The 19,211-nt window shown below is 43.7% G+C and overlaps 1 protein-coding gene and 1 long non-coding RNA gene across 5 annotated transcripts; one reads left to right on the top strand and one right to left on the bottom strand.

The window, feature by feature from the left end:
- Positions 1 to 7,973: 7,973 nt before the first annotated feature.
- LOC109753044 (uncharacterized) lies at positions 7,974 to 17,620 on the top strand. Of its 4 annotated transcripts, XM_073505025.1 has the most exons (8): positions 7,974 to 8,398; positions 8,461 to 8,580; positions 9,074 to 9,160; positions 9,263 to 9,349; positions 9,451 to 9,540; positions 9,643 to 9,729; positions 14,734 to 16,423; positions 17,020 to 17,620. In XM_073505025.1, the coding sequence occupies exons 6-8, from the start codon at positions 9,688 to 9,690 to the stop codon at positions 17,343 to 17,345; spliced, it is 2,058 nt and encodes a 685-aa protein (XP_073361126.1). In that variant the 5' UTR covers positions 7,974 to 8,398; positions 8,461 to 8,580; positions 9,074 to 9,160; positions 9,263 to 9,349; positions 9,451 to 9,540; positions 9,643 to 9,687; the 3' UTR covers positions 17,346 to 17,620. The 4 variants fall into 4 exon arrangements, with proteins under 4 accessions (XP_073361126.1, XP_040250483.1, XP_073361125.1 ...); XM_040394549.3 differs by lacking the exons at positions 9,074 to 9,160; positions 9,263 to 9,349 and having other exon boundaries at positions 8,494 to 8,580; XM_073505024.1 differs by lacking the exons at positions 9,074 to 9,160; positions 9,263 to 9,349.
- LOC120968089 (uncharacterized) lies at positions 17,343 to 17,989 on the bottom strand. The gene is made up of 2 exons (XR_005762183.3): positions 17,699 to 17,989; positions 17,343 to 17,492 (listed from the first exon to the last, which is right to left on the bottom strand). It is a non-coding gene; the product is annotated as an uncharacterized lncRNA (long non-coding RNA).
- Positions 17,990 to 19,211: the final 1,222 nt, after the last annotated feature.

Raw genomic sequence — 19,211 nt, 5'->3', positions numbered from 1 at the left:
AATGACCAAAAGGTTTGAAAATGAGGACTAACGCCCCTGAAGAATATCAAGTTGATGAAGGAGCGCCAGCGTTGTTGGGGTCGTTTGTTGATGTAGGGCCTGCCGCAGTGTCTTCCAAGTCTTCATGCTCGTCGGTGTCACGCAATGAAGAATAGGAGCTGGCCACCAAGGACGGAATCTAGACCTTCTTGTATTTCTTCGGTGGAGGTGCAGACCAGTCAAAGTCCTCCTTGATACCCATTTTCTTCAGATCTTCTGCGCTATAAATGTGCGACAGAACAGCCCAGGTGCGGTTGAGGGTTTCATGAAGGTAGTAATGGTTTTTCTTCACCGCATTGTGGGTTGCAGTCATGTTGTGAAGAATTGAACCAAACTGACGCTTGACCCATTTGTGATTGCGATCAACCTTCTGGTGAAGACTGAGGAGAAGCTCACGCTCAGTCATCACCCTAGGAGCTGTGCCTTGAGGATTTGGCTTGGTTGCGTTGGCGGCAGAGTCATGGGTGGCAGGGTCATCATTGGTGGAGTAGGATGCAGCCTTGCGAAATTGACCATCCAATGGACGAATGCCTTCATCAATAACAGCAGTAGCCTTGCCCTTTTCATCAGCTGAGGAAAATGTCCGTTTGAGGACTTCAATCGGGGGCAAGTAGCTGCAATGGTTCAGTGTATCAGCTTTGTAGTTGAGTGAAGACCTTGTTCTGATGAATCTCATAATCCACGGAGCATAAGGCTTCAACTCAAACGGTGAAATTGCGACATTGGCCAGAATCCTCATGAAGAAATCATGGAAGTTGACGGGAACGCCATGAGTGATATTGAAAAGCAGATTCTTCATGATGCCGACGACTTCTTCTTCATTCGAGTCGTGGCCCTTGATAGGACTCAATGTCTTCGTCAGAATGCGATAGACAGTCTGAGGCACATATAGCTATTCCTTCACAAGGAATTTAGTTCTTGGGGCCTGACCTGGCTTCAATGGCTTCATCAGGACTTGCATATAGTGATCTGTAAGCTTAGGTTCACTGTAGACGCACGAGCAGCTTCAAGGGGAGGACTGAGAGGCAAAGCACGAAGCAATTCAGTAGCTGGTGCTTTGTAGTGAGTATTTTCAGACATCCAGTCCAGCACCCATGAATTCACATCTTCAGAGTCTCCGGTGATGTGCAGAGTTGCATAAAATTGAAGAATGAGCTCTTCATTCCAATCACATATATCAGTGCAGAAATTCAACAGTCCAGCGTCGTAAAGAACACTGAGCACTGGCACGAAGCACGGCAGAGATTCCATATCCACGCGAGGAATGTGCTCATGATCGAAGAATTTGTCTTTGTTGAACAGCACCAAGGAATAAAAAAATTTCTGGCTGGCAGTCCAGAAACGCCTCTTCCTAATGCGAGCAGAGTCATAGGGGTTGTAATCAGTGAAGAATACGTGCTCGCCGAAGAAATCTTTAGCCTTGAATTTTTGCTTCCTTGAGAATGGATCCTTTGGCTTGGGCAGAGGAGTGTCAGTCAGTTGCATTACAACCTCAGGAATCGCAATTGCAGGTTCTTCAGGCTGAGGAATTTCTGGTTCCTCTTCAGTGGCAGCCTGGGTCTTCAATTCTTCATTTTCATTTTCTTCAGCACTAGTGGCTGGAATTTCTTCATGAGCTTCATCAGATCCCATTTCGACTGTAGTTGCTGGGGACTGAGGAATTTGTTGCAATGGTGTGAAGAGTGGAGAGTTGGGGTGCTGACTTTCCCAAAAGTCATCATTCATCACTGGTGTGGTACAGCCAATGTCCACATCTTCATCTTCTATTTCTTCAACGCCGGCCTCTTCAGCAGTAAACTGAGGCATAGGCGAGGAAACTGTGGGGGTTGAAGGGATTTTATCCACTTCAATTTCTTCATCCATCTGCTCTGACGAAGCACCAGAAGGATTTTCTTCATCAGATCTGCTAGGGATCACATATTCTTCATCAAAAGGGACGATTTCCTTTGATGGCATGGAGGAAACAGGAACAACATCAATTGGATTAGCAAATGAGCTTGTCAATTTCTTCATCTTCTTCGGTGCTGAAGAATCTGAAGGAGCTGATGCTTTCCTTTTCTTCACTGCTGCATGCTCTGCAGCCTTGGTCTTCTTCACATCTGATGCAGATGGAAGAATTGGAGTTGGGGTAGGCGCAGGAGGAGCAGAGGAATGTGGTTGATTTTCTTCAGGCACAACTGATGTAGTTTCCCTGACCTCTTCATTTTCTTCAGGCGCACCACTAGTGGATGCCCTGGCAATTTCATCAGCGGCTGGAATGCAGTCATCAACCCTGGAACTCACATTTTCTTCAGTAGCCTGAATGTCATCAGCGGTGCTGGCATGTTCTTCAATTGGCTGAGCAGATGCTTCAGCCTGAGGAATTTCTTGTTGCAATGGGGCTGCAACATTGGAGGTGAACTTCTCACTCAGTTTAACAAACCAGACCTTGGCTCCTTTCCAATCAGCATAGTAAGCATTGAAATCATCGCTGAGGACTTTGATTTCAGACTGGATCTTCACAAGTTCATCAGTTGTCATAGAGACAACGTTGTTCTTCAGGAATTTCTCCTTCCTGTACTGCGCTTTCTTGAGCTGCCTGGCCTTCTCAAATTTCCATTTCTCTTCTTGGATGAAGGCAGTCAGCATATGACTTTCGCCAGGAGTCAACTTGAAGTCAGGCATAGGAGTGTTTGGGTCCTTGTGCCAGAGATCAATGTAATTGAGGATCAACTTTGGCTCTAGCGGCCCTGACTTGCCTATCTCTGATGATTTCAGCAAGTTCTTCATCATCAGCTTCGTCTTCTTCAGAGGACACTTGGAAGGCGACCTGCTTCTTGTGAGGGCTTGGGCGAGAGCCTCGTCCAGCAGTGGTCTTTGTCTTCAGCAGAGAGGGTCATGTTGAAGAATTTGGTGCAGCTAAGGAACTAGCTGAAGCTCCTGAGGCAATAGAGATGCCTGTAGTCCTTTGGCACGTGGCAAGATGCACAGGTGCTGAGGATTTGGTCGGAGCAGCTGAGGACTTTGGAGGAGCAGGAGCAGCGTGAGGAATTGGCCATGAGGACATTGACGGTGAAGCACTTGGCTTACGCGCAGGCTTCTTTGCCATGGATTTCTTCGGCTTGACAGAGACCTCAGCGGCAGCAGCAGCAGCAGAGTCTTCATTGAATTTCCTCACTGCTTCTCTAGCTTGTTTAGCCAGCTTGGCCTGGCGCTTGGCCCATTCATCAGGATAATCTTCGCCACGCTTGAGGCTGGTGAGATCAACTTCTTGGCCAGGTGCCAACGGAGGTCTTGAGCATGGAGGATTGAGTGTGAATTTCTTCATGTACTTGGGAGTCACATATCTGTACTCCCTCCACTCTCTTGCCCATCTCCTCTCTATCTCTGAATGCACACCTTGCACTGATTTTTATCTTCCTCAGGGGGTGTGCAGTACCCAGCATAGATGTCCTCAGGGATTTCAAATGCAGTGTTGATCTTAGGCCTCTTTCCTCCTTTCTGTGGCTTCTTTCCATCAGCCATTTTCTTCAGATGAGGAATTTGAACAATTGAATTCTCTGAAGAAGTATGCAACCTTTCTTCAAGGAACGCTGCAAATGAGTTAAGTTGATGAGAACCTAGTGATTCAGCAGCGGACATGAGTACTTGTGAACAGAGTATAGTTGCGAGGAAGTTGAAGAGGCCATATGCGTTCTCAGAAGATTTTTCAAAAAGAACAAGTTTGAGGAATTTGACCAGATGAGTCTTGAAGAATTTCACTAAGCGTTCTTTGTCTTAGGTTCCAGAGTTGTATAGATCGAAGATCCACACAATTGAGGAATCTTGAAGAAAAATTATTGCTTAGAGAAACGAATCAAGAACAGATGACATGTGAGGTGTTTAGTGTGTGAAGAATTTGAAGAATAAACACCTTTGAAGATTTTGTAGAAATCATTTGAATCAAGGAGGGCAGTAAAAGTAACTTTTAATTACCCTGAACGAAGAACATGACGAATTGTGAGGTAGAGATGAGAACTTCGTCTGTGCAGATCTTCCACTCCCTAACTCGGCGGAGGAAGATGGCTACGGCGGCGGCGGAGTGAAGATTTCCGCGGTTGGTGCTAGTACGGCGGCGACAAGGTCGCGGCAGTGAAGCTCTTCCTCACCGGCGACGATACCAATTGAAAGTGCGTTATATCGACTAGAGGGGGGGTGAATAGGCGATTTTTATGAATTCTTCACTGAGGAATTTGCCAGTGAGGAAATTCCTTAGCGAAGAACTACTTGCAGCGGAATAAGTACTCAAAAGTATGCATAGAAGAACACAAGCATGGCCATCATGATGAAATGAAGACAAGCACAGAGTACAGAAAGCGTAAACACAGGATAACACAGGATGAAGACAAACAGACTGAAGAAATTGAACTGAGGAAATTGAGAAAGTCTTCAGTCAAAGTCTTCAAACACAGATATGAATAAGTGCACAACACAGTTATGAGGAAATGAAAGAGTTGAGGAAATAGAACCAGTTGGCTTGGTGAAGACAATGATTTGGTAGACCAGTTCCAACTGCTGTCTCAGTTGTACATCTGGTTGGAGCGGCTAGGTATTTAAACCTGAGGACACACAGTCCCGGATACACAGTCCTCACCGTATTCTCCTTGAGCTAAGGTCACACAGACCTCGCCCAATCACTCATGGTATGTCTTCAGGTGACTTCCGAACCTTCACAAACTCGGTCACTCGGAGATCCACAATTCCTCTTGGATGCTCTAGACCATGACGCCTAACCGTCTGGAAGAAGCACAGTCTTCAAAGGTAACAAGCGTCGGATCCATGGAGGATCAATCTCTTCAGTGATGCTCAATCACTTTGGGTTTGTAGGTGTTTGGGTTTGGGTTTTCCTCACTTGATGATTTTCTCTCAAAGTCCTCGGAGGATGGGATGCTCTCAAATGACAAGTGTCAGTTTTCTCGGAGCAGCCAACCAGCTAGTGGTTGTAGGGGCGGCTATTTATAGCCTAGGGAGCAGCCCGACATGATAAGACATAAATGCCCTTCAATGATATGACCGTTAGGTGGGTAGATATTTTGGGACAGCTGGCGCATAGCACAGCAACGGTCAGAAATTTGAGTATCAAATTCCTCAGGGCTATCATGTTCCTCACTATGTAGGCAATCCGCACTGGCGAATTCCTTACTCCTCAGTCAGAACAAATTCCTCAGAGACCAGAAGAACTTCTTCTCTGTCACTGAAGAATATGACTAAACTGTATGAGATTTCCAATGGCTTCACTCGAAGGGATTGGTAGGTGTAGGATTTTGAGTTGAGCATCACATGGAAATTTATCCTTAGTATTTCCTCGACCCCCTTTAACAGTACAGTGTTTCCTATGTCTCAAGAAAGGGAAAATGAAACTACGAACACAAAAGTCTTCACGCTTCATGTTCCTCAAATGAATACCAAGTCTTCAAGGTCACACCAATTTCTTCACTTTCAAAGTCTTCAGAAAGTCTTCAGAAATCCAAAGTCTTCAGTCGAAGAACTTCATTTTTAGGGGTCGACTTTCTCTGTAAATATCAAACTCCTCATAGACTTATAGACATGTGTACACTCATAAACACATTAGTTCCTTAACCTATAAGTCTTCAATACACCAAAATCACTAAGGGGCACTAGATGCACTTACATGCGCTAGCTATCCCAAAATATCTTATCCACCTAACGGTCATATAATTGAAGGGCATTTATGTCCTATCATGTCGGACTGCTCCCTAGGCTATATAAATAGCCGCCCCCTACAACCACTAGTCATTGAGAGGATCCCCTCCTCCGAGGACTTTGAGCGAAAATCATCAGTGAGGAAAAACCCAAACCCAAACACCTACAACCCAAAGTGATTGAGCATCACTGAAGAGATTGTTCCTGTGTGGAACCGACGCTTGTTACCTTTGAGGACTGTGCATCCTCCAGACGGTTAGGCGTCATGGTCTAGAGCATCCAAGAGGAATTGTGGATCGCCGAGTGACCGAGTCTGTGAAGGTTTGGAAGTCACCTGAAACTTACCACGAGTAATTGGGCGAGGTCTGTGTGACCTTATCTCAAGGAGAATACGGTGAGGACTGTGTGTCCTCAGGTTTAAATACCTAGCCGCTCCAACCAGACGTACGACTGTCACAGCAGTTGGAACTGGTCTACCAAATCATCGTCTTCACCAAGCTACTGGTTCTATTTCCTCAACCCTTTCATTTCCTCATTCATGTGTTGATGAACTTGACTGTTACTGTTTGAAGACTTTGACTGAAGACTTTCTCAATTTCCTCAATCCTAATTCTTCAGTCATCTTGTCTTCTGCCTGCTTATCCTGTTTACACGCTACCTTTGCTCTATGTATGTTTCATTTCATCATGATGACTATGCTACTGCTTTGTTATGCATGCACCTAAGTACTTATTCCGCTGCTTGTAGTTCCTTATTTAGGAAATTCCTCAAGTTGAATTTCCTAAGTGACGAATTTGTAAAAATCGTCTATTCACCCCCCTCTACTCGATATAACACACTTTCAGGTAGAAACAATGCAATACAAACATAACCATAATCAGACCATTCATGACAAACTTCCTTCAAATAGTTTACTTAACTTCCATTTTATGTTTCATATATCTCACTTAATTTCCGGGCTGCAGTTGGTCTCTGCACCATCAAACAATTCACCTATTTTTTGTTGTATTAGTTGCTTATCTTCTTGGTCTCTTCAAATAGTTCACTTGACTTCCATTCTAGGTTTCGTATAGTTCGCTTAACTTGTAGGTTGGAGTTGGTCTCTAGGCCAATTGGCGCAATGGGTCACCTGGTGGTATTGAAGATCCAAAAAGAGATAGATTCATCTAGCTACTATATGGACCCTAAGGTCCTCATGGAACTACTCACACATAGTCATGGAGGCTGCAAGGTTGATGAAGGAGCCTCCGGCAATGGATTCCCCTTCCGACAGATCTCCGGAATAGGCCTCCAGACTGGATTTTCATCAAACGGGAACTTGCGGTGGCAGAAAAATTCTTCTATAAATATGGTAGAGGGTTTCGTAGGAATTTATAGCGGTGGAATGGACAAAGGGCGATTAAGGTGGGCCCCACACGACCTAGGGCGCGCCCTAGGGCTAAGGCGCGCCAGGTGGTTATGTGCCCCCCTGTTGCTCCTCACGATCTCCCCCAAAGCTTCTTGGGTCCTTTGTTACCCAGAAAATCGAATTAAATCAACAAGTTATTTTGACCTCCGTAGATATTGATTTCCTGTAAAACCAAAATCATGCAGAAACAAGGAACTAACAGTAGGCACTAAATTAATGGGTTAGTCCAGATTAACAATATAAATGGTATAAAAAGTATACAAAATTGATAATATAACATCATAGAACAACAAAAATTATAGATCCGTTTGAGGTCTATCAGCCGCTAGTTGCAAAACACCCCAATATCAATTGAACAGATGGAGTAGCCTTTTTGTTGAGGTGTGTTATACAATACTTGAAAGAAAAGCAGTGATATCAATTGATCATGGAAGATACAGAAATATGCTTTCCAAATTGTTCTAGCAATAACCCAAGTTTACACCTTCGCACTAGTCTCATCACAGGCACACACCTCATGGGCCCACGAACCAGAAATCCATCAGAAAATTTGTGGCGCCGAGCAACGCCGTGCGCAAACACAATCCATCCAAAAACCATTTGGTCCTACCTCTCATCCACCTACCCGAGATGCACGTCCTCCTCACATCACCACACCCCGCCTCACCCTAAAAAATGAAACACACCTCCCCCACCACGTCATGTATCTGCGCAGCCCTTTTTCCCATTCCCCGCCACCCATCTCTCACTCGACGCCCCGCACCCCGCATCACACGGATCGCAGCCGCGCTCCTAGTCCCAAACCGCACAGCTATAAAGCCACCTCGCCCCACATGACACAACCATCAACATTAGACCTAACTATTTTCTCCCCCGCCCGCCGCCGCCACCACTCTCGAGACCTAACTATCTTCTCCTCCAACCTCAACCACCAATATTCTCTAGATCTAACCATCTTCTCCTCCACCCTTCGCCGCCACCACCACTCTTTAGACCAAACAATCTTCTCCTCCACCGCAACCACGAACATTCTCTAGATCTAACTATCTTCTCCTCCACCCACTGCTGCCACCACCACTCTCTTGATATGTTTGCCCTCATAATTGTGATCCATCGTCTATGTTTTCCTCTTAGTTCAGATTTGTGGTATTCCAAGGCACCTACGCACTGCACCATTCGCGTATTCCCGACGAACCACAGTCGCTGCCCAACTATTAGGCCATGCTCCATTTACATCTCGAACTAAGACAACGAGATCCAAAGTCAAAGGTAAGGAAAATTAATTTATTCACTAGGAGAAAAAAGGTTTCTACTCATACCATTTTTTATAGGGAGCAAATTAGAACTAAATGCATGTTACCCAGGATTCTGCGGAAATCTCATTATTCAAGTGCAGTAAGTGCGTTAAGATGCCACTTTTGAAACGGAGAAGGCGAGGTCTAAAATCCAAGGTAAGGAAAAGTAATTTACTCATTAGGAGCATAAAAGGTTTGTCTTGATACCATATTTGTTTTTTCTAGGGAGCATATTAGAACTAAATGCCTATTTTCCAGGCTTCTGTGAAAATCTCATTGTTCAAGTGCAGTAAGTGCGTTAAGATGCCACTTTTGGAACGGAGAACACGAGGTCTAAACTAAAACATAGAAAAAGTAATTTATTCACTAGGAGAATAAAGGTTTCTGTTGATATCATTTTTGTCTTCATACCATATTTGTTTTTTCTAGGGAGCATATTAGAACTAAATGCCTATTTTCCAGGCTTCTGTGAAAATCTCATTGTTCAAGTGCAGTAAGTGCGTTAAGATGCCACTTTTGGAATGGAGAACACGAGGTCTAAAATAAAATATAGAAAAAGAAATTTATTCACTAGGAGCATAAAGGTTTCTGTTGATATCATTTTTGTTTTTCCTAGGGAGCATATTAGAACTAAATGCCTATTTTCCAGGCTTCTACGAAAATCTTTTTGTTCAAGTGCACTAAGTGCATTAAGACTCCACTTTTGGAACGGAGAAGACGAAATCTAAAATCAAAGGTTAGGAAAAGTAATTTATTCAGTACGAGCATAAAAGGTTTCTGTTGATATCATTTTCGTCGTTTCTAGGGAGCGTATTAGAACTAAATTCCTATTTTATAGGCTTCCGTGAAAATATCATTGTTCAAGTGTAGTAAGTCCATTATGATACCACTTTAGGAGCGGAGAAGACGAAATCTAGAATCAAAGGTAAAGAAAAATAATTAGTTCATTAGGTGCATAAAGGTTTCTGTTGATATCATTTTTGTTTTTCCTAGGGATAATATTAGAACTAAATGCCTATTTTCCAGGCTTCTGCGAAAATCTCATTATTGTTCAAGTACAGTAAGTGTGTTAAGGTACCACTTTTGGAACGGAGAAGAAGAGGTCTAAATTCAAAGGTAAGGAAAAGTAATTTATTCAGTAGGAGCATAAAGGTTTTTTGTTGATACCATTTTTGCTTTTTCTAGGGAGCATATAAGAACTAAATTCCTATTTTACAGGCTTTCGTGAAAATCGCATTGTTCAAGTGTAGTAAGTGCTTTAAGATGCCACTTTTGGAATGGAGAATACGATGTCTAAAGTCAAAGGTAAGGGAAAGCAATTTATTTAGTAGGAGCATAAAAGGTTTCTGTTGATACCATATTTGTTTTTTTTCCAAGATCGTATTAGAACTAAATGCCTATTTTCTAGGCTTCTATGCAAATCTTATTGTTCAAGTGTAGTAAGTGCGTTAAGATATTCGACTAGAATTATACCAAGGTGATCTTTTGAATTATGTGTGACTAGAATTATTCCAAGGTGATATTTTGAATTATGTGTCTATGCTGATGAAGTTGTATGAAGTAACCAATCAAGGGCACATCTATCCAACACAACAACCACCTCACTAGGGATTCACTAAAAAATTCAGCCTATTGTTACTAGCTTCTAATTCAGCCTATTATTATTTTTTACTGTAAACTATAGGGAACACCCCCCCCCCCCAGCACTTTAACTTTATTGCCAAAAAGAGTTACAGATTACATGGATTACAAGAGGTAATCAAAGTGGTAAAGTAAAAAACTAGAGAACTAAAAAACTAGTGAACTACAAGACAATACCTTAAGGAGGCAGAAAAGAAATCCATCTCAATAACTCATCTCTAAAGACATGTTTGATTCTATGCTGCATGAGAGTAATATCATGGATGAAAGCACTTCTCCATTTATTAAAGCTAGGCCTTTCATGACTGAACACCTTAGCATTTCTGACTATCCAGATGTTCCAGCAGGCAATAAAAACCACCTCAGTGAAGAAAGCTTTTGCAAAATCTCGTTTAGCTTGCAACACAATGTTGCTCATATCATCTCCTTGTGGCAAACAGATTTGAAGATAATTCCAGACTCTCACACTAAAATTAAAGTGGAAGAAAAGATGGCCTCTGGTTTCCCTTGTCAGCAGAGGACAAAGAACACAATTAACCCCATCATCCATATGCCAATGCCTCATATCGACCATATCTTTAGTGTTAAGCATGTCCATGATCAACATCCAAGCAAACACTTTTATTTTCATTGTGCATGATGATTTCTAGATCCATAGCAGTAGAGGATTAAATGACAAGGTAGAATGCATGAAGGAATAGAATATCTTAGGTTTAAAAGCATTGCATGTCCCCTGCCAGTACCATATATCATTTGCATCCAAATCTCTATTGTGAGTGGTCATCATTGCAAGAATTGCCATATATTCATGATATGCCTATTCAGACAAAGGTAAATGAAACATCTCTGAGATATCATTTGCTTGAAAGGCTTCAGCTACAGTTATCCATTGATCTTACACATAAGAAAATAGCCTTGGAAACCTTGATTGCAATGTTGTCACAGAATCACCAAGCTTCCATCTGTCAGAACAAAACAGAACTGAATCTCTAGAGTTAATTTGCACCCAAGTTGTGTTTCTGAAATGATCCAGCATTTTGCATATATCTTTCCACCAAAAAGATCCACAGCTGGCAGTACCCTCTAGTACCCTCCCATGATAATATGTATTCCAAACAAGAGATACCCATGGCAGATCCATCTTGTTCAAAAACTTATGCGTATGCTTGAGCAATAGAGCAATATTCTGGACCCCAAGTTCAAAATCCCTACCCCCCCCCCCCTTGCTTTTAGGCCTACAGATCAGGTCCCATGCTGCTAAATATGGAGATGGCTCATCTCTATGCTTTCTCCATAGACATTGTCTCTGGATTCTCACCAGTTGTTAAAATTCTAGGGGGGGCTAACAAACTGCCAAGATAGAATATGGGCATAGAGGACAAAGCAGAGTTTAGAAACTGCAATCTTTCACCCTGATTGAGGAAGGAGGAACTTGTTGTCATTCTTCTTTCCAAGCAATCCACCAATGGCATGAAGTCAATCATCTTTGGCCTAGTTACTAGCAATTTTTTTTATGCAATCGTCATGATTTACCTGCCATTTTATTGTTAAGCACTTATTTGCTAAGAATTTAATGACTTACCAAACATAATATGTTTTTATTATGGTAAGTTAAAAAAACATGAGACAATTGATTCTATTTTATGGATGATGGATAGGAGAAAAATCATAGATGAGAGGAAAAAATCAAAGAGGAGAAGGAAAGGGTGGGACGTATATAAGGAATGTTGAACGAAAAAGGGGTGAAATGAGAACCTTATGTTCTTTTTAAGTAAGTAGAGAAGATAGATATTTTATTGTTAAGTACTTATTTGCTAAGAATTTAATGGCTTACCAAACAGAATATGTTTTTTCTTATGGTAAGTTAATAAAACATGAAACGATTGATTCTATTTTTAGGGAGAATTGATAGGATAAAAATCACAAATGGGAGGGAAAAATCAAAGAGGAGAAGAAAAGAGTGAGATGTATATAAAAAAAGTTGGATGAAAAAGAGGTGAAATGGAAATCTTACGTTCTTTTGAAGTAGTTGAGATATACCAATATAAAAGACCCAAAAGGACGTATCAAATCAATCTTGACCATCAAACCAGTTCAATCAATGACCTAGATTGCCCCAATGATGAGCGTTTGACGTGTTCAATGCCCAATTCATATTATACCAAGTATCAACATGAGCGCTAGTCATACAATTAATGCGTATATAATATCCTACCTAATATATGCGCGCAATTAATATCCTGTCTAATTTCAAAGCAATCATGATTTCATGAATATTTGCTGATGTAAGTATTAAAAGTGTATTATTATTATTATTATTATTATTATTATTATTATGGTAAAGAAGAATGAAACATTTTTTTGAATATCAGTATAGACACAAGCGCTCATATACACGCGCATACACTCACCACTATGAACACACACACGCACATCCTACCCCTATGAGCACCTTGAGAGACCGAGCTGGCATATCATCTTGAGATTTACGAAGTCATCGTAGGCTCCTCGTTGTCGATGTGAATGTCTCCTCTGACTGAAAGCGCATCGCCGGAAATCCTAAATTAAATTCAGGAATAATGCGAGCACCAAGACTTGTACCCTGATGAGCTGGAGATACCACTACCTCTAATCATCCAACCACATGTTGGATCACAAAGAATGAAATGTTTTTTAACATCAACACAAGCGCTCATATATACGCGCATGCACTTACCTCTATAAATGCACACATGCACACCCTATCCTTTTGAGCACCTCTGAGAGACTGAGCCGGCATATCATCTTGTGATTTTACGAAGTCATCATAGACGTCTCGTAGTCGACGCGAACATCTCCTCACATTGAACGCGTATCACCGAAAATCCTGAAGCGAGCATTAGGACTTGAACCCTGGTGGGCTGGGGATACCACTGTCCACCTAACCATCCAACCACAGGTTGGTTCGCGAATAATGATATGTTGTTGTCCAACAAAATTTGTTTCGCGAACCAACATGTGGTTGGATAATTAGGAGAACAATAATATCCGCTGTCCAACAGAGTTTAAGTCTCAGACTTGAGAGTGGTGCTTGCATTTTCATGGATTTATTTCAAACCTTCCGGTGATTTGCGTTAGGTGGGAGGTGACGTTCCCGATAATTAGGTGCTCATACGAGTAAGTTGTGCATGCATGTTTTGATAAGGATGAATGTACTCCCACCGTTCCTAAATATAAGTCTTTTTAGAGATTTTAAATTGGCTATCACATACGGATGTATATAGACATATTTTAGAATATAGACTCACCGTATATACGTTATGTACGAAGAAAATAAAATTGTTGCCCACCCACCCACTCACCCACTAGTGTGAATGTCCAGCGATTGAAACGCGTCGTCTCGTCAGTTTCCAGAAACGGCATACAGTCATAGTCTTTTCCATCTCTCCCCAAAAACCTGAGTTCCCTCCTCGCCCTCGCCGCCTCCTCCCTCCTCTCTGCCACCCGCTGATCATAAAAGCAAAAGCCAGAGCGCAGCAGAGACCACGACGCGCAGCGCAGCAAGGAGAGGAGGCGGGGCGCGAGATCGGGCTCATCACCGTCAAACCCCCGCTACTCCGTCGACGACGCCCCCAGCGCCTCGGAGGCAGGTCGAGGTGCTGCGCGGCGCGGCGGCGGCCTGCTGCGAACCCCTCCTTGTTCTCGCGCCGGAGGGGACAAAAATGGTAAGTAATGGAAATTCCTCACGATCTTCTATTCTGGAATGAAGCCGGCGAGAGGGAAATAGGCAGTGGGCTGTGACCCGCGATGCTGCTCAGGGCTTTCTGCTGAGGAAGAATCCCCCTTTCTCCGCTTTAGGTTTTGTCTGATTTTGGGAGTTGGGTAGCGTCATGTTGGATTTCGAAAGGCGTTGAAGCCGATTCGAAGGAATTGCTAAAACTTTGAGGGGAGGCGCTATGATTTTGTCGGATTTTAGTATCGGGAAAAAAGAGTCGCTGCTCGCCATTGGTCTCAGAGGGGGTAAGATCATCATGCAGTCTTATGTTTATACCATATCACTGATCTTTGAAAAAGTAAATATTGCTCCAATTGTCCTGTGGGATAGTACCGAAATAGTTAACCTTCTACTTGCACCGAACTATATTTCGTATGGTTCATTCGAATCGTTCAGGATTGTAAGCATCGAATTTTAGTCTGTTTGTGAGGAACAACTGTCTAATCTAGTTACAGTTACATGTTTCTGGAGTGTACCATGGTGAAAATGGCCAATTGTTGACTGCCCTGTTGAAGTTGTTGTTAATTCATTGCATGGGTGCCCAGAGATTTGTTGCCCTGAACTTGTAATTTGTGAACAAGCTCATGCCTCCAGTCTGTTGGTAAATATACTATGAGCCATTGACCACGCCTCTCTGTGCTCTTCTTGAAGAGTTATACAGACAAACTGTTCTTTATCGGAAAAAAATACAGAACAAACTGTTTCACCCAGTGACACTATGTTTAACAGTGTTTAGTTGGATCACAGTCTTCTCTGTTCACATGTGGTAAATTCATCAATAGCAGTACATTATGTGATGTCATTAACAGGAAGCAGATGAAATCTCATCATTGGTGAAATGTTGCACTCATGTTTTGGGAATTTGACATTTTAATTTTTGCACTACTGAAATATCTCTCATTGCTTTTCTTGAGGTTTTTTCCGCACAAGGTCCTCAGACAAGTAATCATGGAAAAGAAAGGCATGGCAAAACCATTGATGAGGAAGGCAGCAGAATGAGCTGCAATTACTGCGGTGAGGTGGTTTGTAGTTACAGCCGTCTAGAGGAACATTTAGCAGGCATCAGGGGCAATGTTCGTCCATGCAACCTAGTACCGGACAGTGTCAGGACAAGCTTAAGGAGTTCACTTGTGGATCGCAAGAAAGATCAGATGCTCGGAAAAACGAAGAGACTGAAGCAAGAACATGATGAGGTTCCTCACACAAACCCAGCCCTTCCATCTCCTCAAGTCCAGCAACCACAGCTACAACCAACTGTGTCCAATAACAACCGCTGCTTTGTTCATTATCAACCGGATCTGACACAGGCCAAGGAAATCACATATAGTTCTTGTCAACCGAAACCCAAGGTTGAGACAAGTGATTACTTCGATTCTCAGTTGGCAAAGTCAATAGGCAAGTTCTTCTCCGAAGCTGCACCTGAGCCTGGTGTTCTCCATTCATCATCTTTGAAGGAGATGGTTGTGTTTTCCCATGGGCCTGGGGCTGTAATGCCTACGTACGAAGCTATTCTGCAGGAGCAACTAAGAGAAACTGAGAACCGCGCAAAGGAACTCAAGCAAGAGTGGCAAACAAGTGGCTGCACTGTAATTGTGCATAGTTGGAAGAGCAAGTGTACCAAAAGCTTCGTAAGTGTCCTGGTGCACTGCAGCAAAGTTACGCTGTTCCTGAGATCCATTGACGTCTCTGAAATCACTGAGGACTTTGATGAGCTAGAATCAATGCTTTCTCGCGTGGTTGAAGATGTTGGTGCTCATAACATTGTTCAGATTGTCATGAATGACGTGTCACCCCATATGCAGATGGCACGGGAGTATGTGCTAAATAAATATGATAGTTTTTTCTTCACACTATGTGCTGACCATTGCATCAACCTTCTGCTTGAGAAAATAGCAGCGCTCAAGCATGTCAGTGAAGTCCTAATGAAGGCAAGGGAAATTACAAGGTTTTTATATGACCATGCACTGCCAATGAAACTGAAAGGAAGGTATGTTCAGGAGGAGATTTTGAGCAGTTCTTATTTAAAATTTGTGGCAATGTTCATCACATTAGAGAGGTTAGTTTCTGCAAGAGTAGATCTGGTGCAGATGTTAAACTCGCCTAAATGGATTTCCTCTGGTTGGGCTTGTCTTGATTTGTTCGAGCGTATCCAGAGCATAGTAAAGACAGACGATGAATTTTGGCATGCTGCTGCAAAAGTCATCAAGGTTACACACCCACTTGTCAGTGTGTTGTATAAACTGGAATATGATATCTGTCCGATGGGTATCTTGTATGAAGCCATGGATAGGGCAAAAGAAGAGATATCTCTCAATATCGGAGATGAAAGTGACTTTTATTGGTGTATGATTGATCGGATATGGGATGATTACTTGCATAGTCCTCTCCATGCTGCTGGTCAGATGCTAAACCCAAGGATCTTTTACACAGCTGGATTCAAGCCTGATACTGAGATCAGCAGCGGCATCGCGGCCTGTACAATCCAACTGGGCAAGGCTCATTACAATGCCAGAAAAGCATCTGCACAATTGAAAGTGTATGAGAAGAAGTTGGGCTATTTTGACACAGATCCAGCAATGCAGCAAATCATGGAATTACCACAAGGTGAGCTACACCCTAACCTCTTGCAAAATGCCCACTCCCTAACAAGCCACTGACAGTAGTGCCTTTGTGTGTCATATGTACTTGTATTCAATCTTTAGAGCGAGCTGGAATAGTGTCACGAGGCCCTCCAAGTAATCTGATATGCGCATTTGTGCACTGTAACATACAGTGCGCCAAACATATTTAGTTAGTATGTGAACATGGCACAAACATATCATGTCACAATGCACTTGTATGCAAACTCAACATGTGTAGAATGTTCGACTTATCTGCATTAGACTAACTCTTATCAACATGGTTGTTTAAATAATAGTAGCATGGAAGTTAAAAGGTTAACAGATGAATGTGTGGAACGATTACTTCTCTGCAATAGCCTAGCTTCTCAACTGCATTTCTATAGCATAGGAGTATGTTGCAAGTTGCAAACTGGCGTCTATGGTCTGCTTAAACTGTACATGAGCCTTCTTTTCTTCTGTTTTCACTTCAACTTTCAAACCCAAGCTTACCCTCACTGAGATCATCACCATTTCATTCATCAGTTCACAACATACTACATGAATTACTATCTTCTTACCACGTTTCTCACCCCATTGCAGTTCAATGGTGGTCGACGCACGGGGCTCGCGTGCCCGACCTGCAGACCCTGGCGAGGCGCGTCCTGAGCCAGACGTGCTTCGGCGCCACCAGGTACAACATCGACTGGAGCCTGTCGGAGAAGCTGCACGCCGAGTGGGACGAGATGACGCTGCCCGAGCAAGAGACGTTCCGGCAGAAGGAGTACGTCCACTACAACAGCGTCCTCGCGCGCGCCTCCCCACTCCTGCATGGCTCCTCCATGAAGCAACACGGCAGGGTCACCTTGGTGCTGCACGACTGGATCAGGCCGCAGAAACAAGCCGCTGGGTCGCCACTGACTGAGTGACGGCCTTCAGTTGTGCCTGGAGTGATGCTTTCGCCTCTCCTCCGTTAATGCAGAGTATGAATTTCTCGGCAGACAAAAAAGGCTTTGCAGATTCAGTATAGTTGACACAAACAAAATGCAGTACCTGCTTTCCTCAAGAACCCGTGTCTGAAAGATGTGGAGAGAAAATTGCAAAATATGAGCATTAGTACTTCTTAGGTATCACAGAAATTCAATGCAACTTCAACAAGACCAGCGCTTGCTTTTCACACTATTGAAAATTCACGTCTTCCATATTTGATCCACCTTTCCGCTGGGCAAAACAACAAATATGTGGGGGCAAAATATCTATTTATGTTCAGAAAAGAAATTACCAAATATCCGGCCACGAGCGCGTGTGTGAGAGGACCGAGGAGAGAGTGTGCGTGACAGCGAGAGAGGATGAAGGCAAGGACGTGGGGGCTGATTTCTCGGGTGGATGGACGGCAGCGCGAAAGCCGGACGGAGCTGGCCGTCTCTGCAGCCCACACTCCTCTTGCCGACGATGGCGCCGTGGACCACCGCTGCGACTCGAGCTCCTCCCGGGGTTGCTGTTGCACGCGTGGAGATGGAGGCGGTGTGCAGCCTTCCGTGCATCGCGCAGGAGCCCCGGCCTCCTCGCAGCTCCCGATCCAGGAAGGGGTCGAGCCGCCGCCAACCGTCTGGTCGTGCCCGACCTCGCCGGCGCAGGCCGACGCCGGCCGGTGACCCTCTGCCGTCAGCCGCCACACCTCACTCTCCTCTTCCCTCTCTCTTTCTCCCTCCTCTCCTTCCTTCTCTCTCTGCCGGGGTTCGTGCAGGAGGAGGGGATTGGGAAGGCGGCGCAAAGGAGAGGGAGGAAGGAGAGGAGGCAGTGCGGATATTTTCTAGGGCTCGGCTCACTCCACCCAGAACGAGGTACACCTTAGTCATGATAAAAAGCAACTAATTACTGGGCCCATGGCTCAAGAGGCCCATTCGACAGCCACTTCCAAACCAAACATGTATGTACAAAAGAACGAACGGTTGACCTCACGCCAGCGGCCAAAACAGAGCTACAGGAAAAGAATGAAGGGCCCAACGAGCGTGGCACGCGTGGATGCCTCAGAATGGCGAGTTGTCTAGCGTGATTTATATGTTCAATGTGTATGTGTGTGTATGCTGCTGTAATGGTGTGCAGCAGTAATCTGTCGGATGCTCACTAGTGTCATTCCCTTTGGTACTGTCGTGGTCTGCTGAATCTCCAGGGTTTATTATTTCTTGAACTCCTGCTGGAACCAAGTTTGTTATGTTGTTGAAACCCTGCTGAATTTCCAAGTCATTGTCTGTATGTGTGGAGAAACCCTGATGAATTTCCAAGTTATTATAACTATGTTTGGAAAACATAATGTCGCTCTGTTAGTAAGCTATGCGGGTGTGCAGTGAGCCCACCTAGGTTCAAGTCTCGCACTCAAGTTGTTTCTTCTATAAAAATATGTCGCCAAGGTGAGTAGTATATTCTACTGTAAATTAGTTTTATTTTCAGGCAGTACATAGTGGATTAGGGTTTTTCTTCACTGTAATGTGGATGACAAAATTTCACCAGCGATCTCTAAACTTGCGCTGGAACCCACTTTGGTACTTGTACTTCAAAATACCCGAAATATGATCGCTAAACTTGTTAAATGATGGTCCCGTGTATGATTTGTGTACGTTTTTGGTTGACTGGTCAATCGCCACGCGACGATGACTGTGTGCACAGCGTGGCATCGCATTTTGCAAAAAATCCTTGCACACAAGGGCCTATCTGTCAGCTGGCTGCTGGAGTGGGAGAAATAAAAGGATGTCCTCGGCTCCAGCGCCGCGGAGCCCGCACGCGTGTGAGTCGCC

This window comes from Aegilops tauschii, chromosome 7, assembly GCF_002575655.3.
Source record: "Aegilops tauschii subsp. strangulata cultivar AL8/78 chromosome 7, Aet v6.0, whole genome shotgun sequence".
Lineage (NCBI taxonomy): Eukaryota > Viridiplantae > Streptophyta > Magnoliopsida > Poales > Poaceae > Aegilops > Aegilops tauschii.
The sequence above is the reverse complement of the archived record's forward strand: the minus strand, read 5'-3'. Positions and strand labels throughout refer to the sequence as shown.